General features: G+C 37.1%; 1 protein-coding gene across 1 annotated transcript; it reads left to right on the plus strand.

Moving 5' to 3' along the window:
• Positions 1-326: 326 nt before the first annotated feature.
• LOC131668581 (sorting nexin-8-like) lies at positions 327-11,705 on the plus strand. The gene is made up of 9 exons (XM_058942865.1): positions 327-564; positions 2,375-2,502; positions 7,452-7,584; positions 8,253-8,446; positions 8,595-8,712; positions 9,020-9,476; positions 9,834-10,050; positions 10,359-10,547; positions 10,716-11,705. Exons 1-9 carry the CDS (start codon positions 540-542, stop codon positions 10,800-10,802), a joined length of 1,548 nt encoding a protein of 515 aa, XP_058798848.1. The 5' UTR covers positions 327-539; the 3' UTR covers positions 10,803-11,705.
• Positions 11,706-11,828: the final 123 nt, after the last annotated feature.

The raw sequence follows: 11,828 nt of genomic DNA on the forward strand, positions 1-11,828 counted from the left end.
GCTTATTTCTAACAAACTGTAGAACATCGAAGCTTCATAATAATTTAGAATAATGTTATAATAATGTTAATAGAAATTACACAATAGTGAACAACGCTCGAAAACAATTGAAATATGGGGCAACGCAAATCGCTCCAAAATTCAATAGCCGCTATGAATAAAAACAAAAAGAAATACGCACACACGTACACACGATAGTAAACAGCTCGGTAACGTGTGAGAGTGCGGGCGCTGCCCTGCAGAGTTCGCTCGATTCAACGTACACACGTACACACAGGTACATGTACACTCGCTAAGCCTCTCTCTCGGCGCGAAGCGAAGAGCCAAGAGTGGGAAAAAAGAGTGGCAAGCGAGAAAGCCTCGGTACGGTTGTCCTTAGTAGTAGCAGCTCGGCGTTTGCGAGCGCCTTGGCGAGTACCAACTGTGTGTGTATATGCGATCATCAGAGATTTTTTTCTCGTGTCTCGAGCGCGATTGTATATACGTGTGTGTGCTGAGAGTAAAAGAGTGGATCCCGGATGATCTGCCAGTGATCCAACATGGCGTCGACCGACCTGTCGTTCGGTAAGTGCATCGTTGACACCTGTGATGATCGTTTTGATCATATTTAGCTGACACACCAATATGTCTCAACCATTATTGTTTACCTACGTGCGATTACCGATTGTTTTTGGCTTTGAGAAATAACGATGATCGTTGATATTTTGCTCCGAAATTGTTCGAATGAAGTTTCAGTATGGTTCAAGACTTGTTCAGAAAATTTTTGACTTACTCGTGCGAAATTGACTTGAAGGATAATTCGCGTGTTAGATAATTGATAATACATGACTTCTTATCTGTAGTGGAAAATGTTGTGTTTACTTATAATTGATTGCAGATGTTACACGTGTATTAAGTAATCTAATATACTTCGAACATGTTCACAACGTATCTATAAATGTAAAATGCTGAACTAAGAAAATGTCTTAAAGTTCGTACACGTTATATTTACTTCTTTACAAAACAAATCTACTTTCTCTTCGTTCTATTTAAAAAGTACACAAAAGGGTTTCGAGAACAACCGCTTGACAAGTAACTGGATACTTTATGTATAGGTGAACAAATAAAAAAAGAGCTTCACGTGTTCAATCAGCCGTCAAATTGTCCCTGATCTTATTTCACTGTGTGCAAAATCCCAGTATGTTAATGTCAAGTTCGTTTCGCACAATTTTTTTTCCGCTACTGGTTTCGCTTTACCATGCCTGGATTTTGCAGTATTAACAAAATTGAAAGTTAAGCGGTGATAACGAATTATCCGCATGCCTGCATGCATGTACGATAGCCACGTGTTTATATTGGGAGACGCGAGTGTTTTATATTTATGCATTTCTCTGCTTGATACGACTTAATAATTTAATTAATTTGTACATCATAATTGCTCGCTATACTTTGAAAGATTTGAATAGCGTTTTCAGAAACATGATTTCCGTACTTTAAAACTCGTACAATCGCGCAAAGAATAAATATGTCAATTTTCATTCACGCATTCAATTGTTTTATTGCAATTATGCTTTTCACTTTATCGCTTCAGTCTCGTCGATTTTCCGTTGAGGAAAAAAAAAAAATTATTTTTGTTTTTATATACGCATAACACACGAGCGTCATAGTCGTGCACTACGGAGAACGCCGCTGACAGTTAGCTCCCCCCTTTTGTAGATTGTTGCGCGCGTGAGAGAGAGAGAGAGAGAGAGAGAGAGAGAAAGAGAGAGCGGATATCGCCCATTCTCTGCTTCTGCTGCTGGTTCCCTAATTATTTTTCGTCTCTGTCGCTGGCATGTCACAACGTTTCCTTTCGGTCGCTTGCAAGCAGAATATTATTATTTTAGTTTTTTTGTTTTTGAGTGTGATAATTTTTCCCATCGTTCGCTTTGATTTTGAATGGTACTGTTACGTTATATTTGCTATTAAATTATTGATACACTTGAGACTGGAGAATAGTGGAAGTTTTAATTGTGATAATGGCGTTTGAAGCGAGATTTTGCTAATGCAATAAAAGCATAAAAAAAATCTTTACTTGCAATGTATCAATATCTCTCTAATATTTTTTAGTCTATTCGTGTTTTTAAGAGTTACATATTTCAAAAAATTTATTTATGCATCCAATGTACGAACCCAAGAATTATGTAAACTTCCAAAGCATTCGCCACTATTGCAAATACCCTAAGATGAAGCCGGATTATGCAAATAACTAAGCGGTACACGATTCATATCTCCGCGACTACAAAACCGTTACGCGATCAAGAGAGTCGTGACAATGTAAAGCTCTAGTGTATAGATATCCTTCGTCATCATGGGAATTACACCATTAAAACGTTTCTTATTTTGTGTGTTATAGGCTCGATACCACCCTACTATCGAATCGTATATGAAAAGGTTTGCTCGCCGGTTAGCGGCAACGTCGAGCGTGAAGTCTTCAAGTCGCTCCTTGTCAAGTCACAGCTGAGCAGTTCCTTGCTCAGCCAGGTATGTATGTGACCGTACACACACATCTACACGCCGCGTTGCGATGGTGAGCAGCATGTTTGGGATGAAAAATTGTTTTTCGCGCGGAGTTGATTTTTCATGGGAACATTTGTTTGAATATTTTGCGATGCGAAAACATTAATTATTGTTGTTATCAATGGCATAAATTATCGGGAATATTATTGGTACTGTAAGAAAAGCGAAACCCGTTTCAAATTTGTTGCGCACAACAGCTGCTGCAACAATTTACGCTGCGGAAGTAAACTCGCATTTGAGTGTACTGTAAAACCGCAATGACCATTTCACTTCGTTTTAGGAGTTCTGCACAACTTTCTACGAAAAAATTACTAACATCTGAAAATTATAGTTTTTCCACGTACTGCTTTAATAATGAACTATACATTTCCTCCACGATTAAACTTTCATTTGTTTTTCCTCAGTTTACGAAATCTCGAGTTAAATAGTTATCAACTATGAATTGTTTGCAGGTCTGAGTTTTAATTGAGCCCTTAGTCGCAAATTGATACGAACATTTTAGTACTACACGAATCTCAGTAAAATTTTAGAAGCAACGCCAACTGTTATAAACTGGTGTGTCCTGGTTCTCAATTAATCTGTTTTACGTTCACTTTAATATGTTGAATGAGCAAACTTACGTAGGACATTACATATTGTACAATGACACATTAACCTTGGCATTTTACAATAGAATAAAGACCCCGTTTTCTTTCCTTTTCATTGCAACTCAATATCAGAAGGAAATGGCTCATCATAATGCGTCATCAGTAAATAAATTAATATATCCGCGTACCAACATCAAACTTGCAAATAGCAAGATTACGTATGTAAATATTTGTTTAAGTTGGAAATTTGAGTTTTCTTTTGGTCATATGTAATTTATCACTGCTTTACACTCTAATTTTATAGTCAACTCACTATGAACATTAAGATATTAATCTCAGCAGATATCTGCCCTTTCCCGTGACGATGCACAAAACTACACAGTTATCATTAAACTATCGTCAAGATACGATAGGTATTGACATTTTTAAGATAATCCTATTCTGAACATTCTTTGATAAACTGATATAGAACGTTTAATGTTATTTTGGCATCAATAAAATCATTTGTTGGAATTCAAGCGATGCAAATAGATCGTCGGAAAGTTTCTCATTGCATGACGCACCATACAATTTCTAAATAATAAATCCCCAACAAATAAATAATTATCTTTCAATTTGGCTATGAGACACCCGAGTAAGTGCGACAAATGCTACTGTCTTGTGTACAATTGAATCTTTGCAAATTTGATACAGCCACTTCATCTACATTCATCTGTGTAGCGCATTGTCTGATGTGCGTATTTTTGATTGTATGGATCATCGTCGTCTTAGTATACATGTGCTTCCTATATACAGCTCTATTTTTATACGTTTCGGTTAAATTAAATATATATTAATAAATTATTTCCAACTGATTTTCCTGTCAAGCTTTGTGTAAAAAATGTAAAGGAGAACCATTTGCGTCCTCATCTTTTCCGAGCGTTGCAAGCACTTCCGAATTATATAGCAATGATGCTCACCACGAGCTTAATACGTCAGCGGATTAACAATCGTAATAACGTTGATGTGTCCTTTCGGCTCTTCGTTGACGTACACCAAAGTGAACTCTTTGGATGAGAATTCATTGTCTCATCTTTGTTTTGACATTGACGTCGTGACGATTCGCTTGCGAAAAACTCGCGATTTACGATTCGAATTAATTATTCATATTGCGCCATTCCTTTGCAATTTAAGCCAGATAATGGTCATTTCAACAGCTTGCAATTGGTGTACGAGTGCGCTTGAAATTACTTTGACCACGCCGTCGCAGAACACTTATTCCTAGCGCGTCCATTGATTCGTGCGCGGATTCAGAGTCGACCGCGAAGGCAAATATGGTTTTTCTCCTCGCCCGGAGGCATACGCGCACACCTTGGAATGGTATCGCGTATGCGTGCGTGAATTATTTTCTTACCACTGTAGAAAAAAGGAAAAGGTGCAGGAGGAAAGTAGACGAAAGCCAAGATTAGATAATACGGCCCGTCATAAGTGCAACGAGCGGCGGCGGTGAGCGAGCACAATCGACGGCTATCTACGCCTACGGATTTTTGTTGTACGTAACGCGCGCGCGACTCTTTTCGATTATTATATTGCGCTACTAACAATGGTTAATTACGAAATCACGTAACCAACCGAGTAATTTCATCCGATTGGACTTTTGCGGAGATAAGATATAACATAGAAACAACGAATAAAGATCTGTTATTAATCGTCTTTTTATTACTTCCTTTCGTTGCGGTGATTGCGCGCATATTCTAATAATACGTGTCAATTAGTCGGCATATTTTTTTCTCTTTATTCTTGACTTATGACTTTCGCGTTATGGAATAATAAATTAATTGTCCTGCATCGAAACTTTTTTCATAAAAAAAGCGTATGCGCCACATAAAAACAATCACATCGCGGCGTTCTATACACGTCCCAGTAAAGATTACAAGGCCTCGCTGCCGTACCATGCGCCGACATGCGGACGACACACCAACTTTGAACTCTGGCGCGTCTGCCTCGACGCGTGACAGTTATATAGCGCTTGATAGGAATATTGAGATAATTGTGCGTATGGCGCGAAATGACAGCGATAATGTGTTGCGGCTGGCAAGTTTTAGTCAGCGCTGCGCGGATTGGTTTTGTTATTGACTCGCGTATTTGTTTGCGCGTTCTGACTTAAAATTTCGATAATTGATTGTGATTGTTAGTAAGGCGCGAAGTACCTTGGCTTATTTTCGCGTTGGCGCACTTTTAAATGCAATTAAAATGAGATTAAGCAAAAAAGAAAATTCTAGTACCAAAATAGAACTTTGCAAGTACTGATAAGCTGAAACGTTCACTTTCACTATCGCTTATTTTCCCGCATTTTCTAGCTTACACGCATTCTCTACAGAATAAATTGTTTCGCTTGATAGAAATGTACGTGCTCATTAGCCCGCATTAAAAAACCGTAAGCGAATTGTTACAACGAAATAATTAAAATTTAACGACACAAGGACAAGACTCAGTGGTGGTAATGAGAAAGGAAGACGCCGTGAGATTCGTAAGAAGGATGTACTCGTCTTCAACAGCACGTTTGTCTTGGCATAGATTAAATGCGTGAACTCTCTCTCGCATATTTTCAACTGGTTTCCCATCTCCGGTGCGCATTCAATTCGCAACACATGCAAAGGAATTCATCGTAGCTCTCATTCCTTGCCGTGTCGATGACACACAATGCTGTAGAACATTTTTGCGCCAAGTAAAAAAAATCTAAAAGGAAGCCCTCCGTTCCATCTGAGAGCACTTTGAAGCTGTATGTAAAACTGGTCGGACGAGAAGACGAGAAGAGGCGATTCAACCCCATCTGACACGATGACCGTGAACACCAAAAGTCGTTTGCTTTGGATTTATATTTGAAATTTATCGAGAACACGCGAGGGGAGACGGTTCTATTTTGCAATTTGCTTCGTGAGTTTTTAGTGTGATTTAATGAATGTTGCTATACATAAGGTTTCTTCGATTATTGCTTTGCCGTACTGTTGTGGAATTTTTATTTCAAAACTTATTTTATGAGGTTGCGATTGTAAATTAAAGGACCGTAGGATTTCTGGTTCATTAATGAAAAACTGTTGGTAAAGAACAACAATAGTTTTCTTAAAGGTGTCAAACAGATGTAAATCCGACGAGGATACGCATTATGTCAACGTCGCTCTAACGCAAATCGCAAGACTGCACGAACTAGAAGAAGCGTTAAAATCTCGAGTTTACATGGATGCACTTGGTAACGCGCCTCGTCGAGGTACAATATCCGAGGCAAAACAAGCTCGATGCTCGTGAGTTATTATTGAGTAGTTCATAACGGTGCCAACGACCTCTGAATAACGTCTACATTTCCTGTCTCTGTCTCGAGAGAGAAAGAGTGCACAAAAGAGGCTCTCACGAATGCTAAAAAAAGGACGATTCGTACACACGTGGCCCTATACTGGTTTAAAACGATTATTTTCATTTGTAGTATTTTATGACATATATGTCCCTCGCAATTTGTCAATTAGAGTCCAAATACGTGCTGTTTTTTAAATAGTCGTGTACCTTTTTCAAGCGTGTATATGAAATTCGAGCTACGCAAAGCGTGAGTTACGATCGGTTGTTACTTTAATTTATTGTGTAAGGTGAAAATAACCCTGACGATTCCCACAAAGATAATTGTGATGTTGTCATTGATGTCTGTCTTGCGGGCGAGACATTACTCAAGAGCGAGCACGAAGTGTGTATGGGTTTCGCACGCTCTGATTTTTCACGCGTGTTACATTAGAATTATTCCATTTTTCGATGGTGTCAAGCGTTATGCTCTCGGAATGAAATCGTCAGCGTGGATACAAAACTATCAAAACTAGAAATTCACTTTAAAAAAAAAAAAATTACGCAAACGTCAATTCAACACGACACACGCTACGAATAACGGGTGTTTCTCAATTCTGCGACAGGCGGCGAACAATGGGCTCGCACGAAATTCTGTCACTGCATTATGCACAAGTTCTCGCGTGACTCCGAAGGTGATCAAAGAAGGAGATATGCGAAGGAAATCTTTAGGATGCTTGCACGAGCCGCTCGCGCGCATACGGATATTTATGGAAACTAGTTTTGCATGAATTGCATGTTTGCCGGTGTTTTTTTCCGAGAGAAAGAGAGAGAGAGAGAGAGAGAGAGATTGATTTTAAAAGTGTAAGCTTTTACGACGCCGGGTTATTTTGAGGTATTTTCTTTTTCTTAAAGTATAAATGTGAAGTGCCCACGTTCTTCGATAATAAAAAAAAAAGAACAATACTATTCAATTTCCCGGTTTCATTTACTAATGAGAAAACTTAAACCTATTCGTAGATATGGGATTTGGTTGACAGCAAAATGGGTTATCTCACGAGAAGTGGATTGTACAAAGGGTTGGCGCTCGTGGCTTTGGCACAACAAGGAAAACAGCCAAGCGACAAGCTGCTGGAAAACACGGAATCTCAAGGTAAATAAATATCAGTTGTCTAATGGCTCTTCATATATTAATGCTACGCCGTCGTCAACAGGTTGCCGTAAAAGTTTCATTGTGTCGTACATGTGGGCTTGCATTTAACTTATTGTAAGGAATTTCCTTGCGTAATCGTACGTAGTTTGCTCACGCGCGGTTACTATCGATATTTGTTCCCTTAAAATTCCAATTCCCGCATTTGGCAACAAATGTTTCCATGCGTTAGCAAAAACCACGCATAGCGGAGCAGCGGTAAAAGAAAATAAAAAAAAAACTTTACGCGCGACTTCCCGGAACAAACCAAGCGTAACAGGTGTGCTGCTGAAATCTTTTGCTCGTGATGATTACGCTAATCTCTTTCTCACTTGGCCTCCGAAGTAGGAGGAATATGCACGCGTAAGGGGAAACTGTTGCCGCGGGACGGGCGGCTCGGTGTCGTTGGCACCGGCCTCCTATTGTTACAGCACTAGAAATCGGAGCAATCTTACCTCGTATACAATGTACTCGGTATAGTTGCATCGCGCGATCTAAATGCCGTTGGTTTTTGTATCTTGTTTTCTTTTCTTTTAATAAGAATAGAATTTTTGTAAAAGTTTAATAAGAGAAGTCGATCGATACAATTTAGCTAATTTCCACGAAATGATAACAATAATTGCCAATTTCAGAATTGCCGATACCAACGCTGGGCGACTTGTCGGATGTAACTCTACTCGCGCAGCGTCTTCAAAGTGGCTTCAATCCATCCAAGCTCAATTTTACGTACACCGAAATCTGTAATTTAGATACGATCGAGGTCAACCAAGTGCCCGAAAAGAAGGGTATTTTCCTTAAACACGTCGAGTATCAAGTCACAAGCAAAGTGAGTCGACTTTTTTTTATCTAATGGAAATTTCATGTTAGGAGGATTTTAAAGATATTTCCTTCTTTTCTTACTACCTGCAATTTATTTACTGTTACGTTCAAACTAATATTATGAAATTACTTAGTCATTGGAACATTTCTTTCAGAGGTTCAATTCTGTGGTCTTCAGGCGGTACAATGACTTTGTTTCATTGCACGAGTTACTTTTGGCGAGATTTCCCTACAGGTTAATACCAAAACTTCCACCAAAGAAAATAGTTGGAGGTAATTTTTTTTAAATTAAACTTTTACACGACGAATGCTATTCATTTTCAAAATTTTTACAATTTTAATCGAAAATTTGGATTCTCAAATTACTTTGGAATGTATGTATCCAAACTCGAGAATATTGTTGAAAAAGAGATTATTTTATACAGTGGAGTTTAAAGGCTCGAATTTCCACTTACAATAAGATACTTAAATACGTATTTGCCACGCGTGGTAAAAAACTAAAGAGAATAGCAAGGTCACCACGCTAATCTGCAGTTTTACATATATTCATAATACACATGATTCTCATTTTCATTTGTAGCGGATTCGCAATTTCTAGAGGAGCGTCGTCGCTCGTTGCTACGGCTACTGACGTTAATCGCACGCCATCCAATAATCGGACAAGATCCAATCGTACAATTTTTCTTTACCTATACCGGCGAGGAGACACAGCACAAAATCAAAGAAGTATTTCGTCGAATGCCCGACGAATTTGCAACATCCGAATTGTCGAGTCGTGCCAAGGAACTAGTACCAGCTGAAACGTTAACGGAATTTGGAAGTGCCAGAGATCAAATTCGCGTTATACTGCAGGGAGTATCGAGGTTAAAGAATATCGCGGATTGCTTGGCAATTAGAAGTCATAGTTACGCGGCTGATATGGCAGAATTGGGCTCGCAACTGAATAGTTTGGCGTGTGAGTCGCATAATAGTTCTTGGGCTACTGGTGGCTCAACAATTTGGCAAGATATGAAGAAAGGTTTCCATATTATAGCTAAGTAAGTTTTTGACGGTTGTATCGTGGAGGCATAATAAATGTCGCTTGTCGATTCGGCTTCTAGATGATATTACATTGAAGTTGAAGTAGGATACAAGCTGGGATTTCTCGTAAATATAATTTATTTTGTGTGCTTTTAAGTTTTCATCGGGTTTTAATACGAAAAGAATTATTTACATTAAATTATAAGTACATAAGATGATAATTAAATTTTTGGATTTCAATATTTTCAAACAAATCGGTAAATGAATACCAAAAAAGTCTTGCTTTAGACACTACTATACATCCTCCTCTGTTATACTTAAACATCTTTTTTCATAAATAATTCATGATTTTTCTTTTCTTTTTCGTCACATAGAGAATTCGGCTTGCTATCGTCAAGAGCTCTACAACAAGCAATGCGCGAGGAAACAATGGTGTGCGAACAGTTAAACCTCCTTTTGGATTTGTTAATAGCGCATAGATCCTTGTGCGAGAGACACGAACGTGGAGTAACGGCAGATCATCAACGTGCACTTTCAACTATGTTATCATTGAAAAAACGACAGATGCAAGGAGTCATTCGTGGGACTGACGTAAGTCATATTCCAATTGACGTGAGTCGCTAAAAATACGGCCACCGGGCTAACTAAAAATAAATAAAAAAACTTTTGCATTGAATATTAATGAATTTAGTCAGAGCGAATGTCGTTGTTCAATTAAAATTTCCTATACTGAAATTTGTAACGCATTAATATTTTATTTTATTGTTTGAATAATCTACGGTTTTGCAAAAATATTTCTGATGAATTCTTATCAAACTTAGCTTAATATATTATATAATACAATGAAAGAAATATTCTTGAGAAAATCTTAAAAATTAACTGTCAATTTTATCTTTCAGGCCGACACAGTGGAGCACCTGGAAAACAGGATGGTCGCGCAAGAGTCCGTGATCGCCAATATGGAGCTGAGAAATCAATTTTCTCTTCACTGCCTGCACATGGAAACTCAATTGGTTCACGCGCATTTGGAAATTTTAGCAACAGTTCTACAGAGCCTTGTTAATGTTCAAATACGAGGTCACTCCGAGGTAATGTATATGTGTAGCTACATTAATTAGTTTTGCATAAAAGTTCTGTTTAACAATATGAACCATTCCCCATATATACACAAGTGATTAATTCTTTTGTTATTCGATATTCCTATAAACATTGCTATTTATTATGTACGAGATAAGAGAATTTTCTGTTTGTTTTAGCTCGCTGAAGTCTGGAAGTCGATCGAACCGACAATAATGAAGTGCCTGCCTGAAAAATTAGCGAGTGAATCCAACGGCTTTTCTTAGCAAGAATAAAGTACCTACCGTACAAGTCTTCTTTCGATTGCTTTGCCATTAAACATGTTCATTAAAAAAAATGAAATATCAAACAATGAATATTCGTATTTTAGAAGATTTTTAAATGTTATACTCTGCTGATGTTGGCCCTTTTATAGTAATTTTTGAGAAAGTGCCTTGTAATTTCGACAAATGTAAATAGACAGATATATATTTATACGTAAATTTTTATACAAAAAAAAAACGTATTTACGGGGGTAATCACGTAGTGCAATAATATCAAGTTATATGTTGAGATGAAATGAATTTTCGTGCCAAGCTCTATGGGATGCATAATTCGACACGTAGCCACTCTTAAACATTCCTCAAGTACTTAAATAATCAAAATTTTGCTTTACCAAGAAACGGCAAAAAACTTTGTTATACTTCTTTTTAGTAGATTTAAATCTATATATTTTTATATTAGAAGTTCTCTTCTTTTATTTATAACAATGATTCAAAAATGGAGTACTATTTTGGAAAACGAATGTTTTCGTGAAATGTTATATTTGTATTTTTTAACAACTGATTTGTATATAAATGTTAAAAATTGATTACAAATTATATTTTATAGTAGATCTCACGCCAAACAGTTGTAATTTAATAAGGGCGTCAAATATTTGGATAATTTCAATTGTAAATACTCATCACGAATGTTACATAATTGAGAATTGTTGATTTTGTTCATTATTTTGATGTAATTATCAATTAAAACCTGTTTTTGATAAAGTTAATATTTGAATTTCATGAAATTTGTATGATGTGATACGTAAGTGCATTTATATCTATGTTAAATTTGAAATTCATTCAATACCTTTTATTTTATAGTGATTTATCATTAATGTAACTAAAATTTTATAATAAAATCACATAGCAACGAAACTATAAAATGTACGATTATTATAAAACTAATACAACTTTGATTTTTTATAATACATTCGACGAGGCATCATTGACCCAATTTGAAGTATTATAAATGTTTATTATGAAAACATA

Source organism: Phymastichus coffea, unplaced genomic scaffold (assembly GCF_024137745.1).
Source record: "Phymastichus coffea isolate CEN01 unplaced genomic scaffold, Cenicafe_Pcof_1.1 PCOF00081, whole genome shotgun sequence".
NCBI lineage: Eukaryota > Metazoa > Arthropoda > Insecta > Hymenoptera > Eulophidae > Phymastichus > Phymastichus coffea.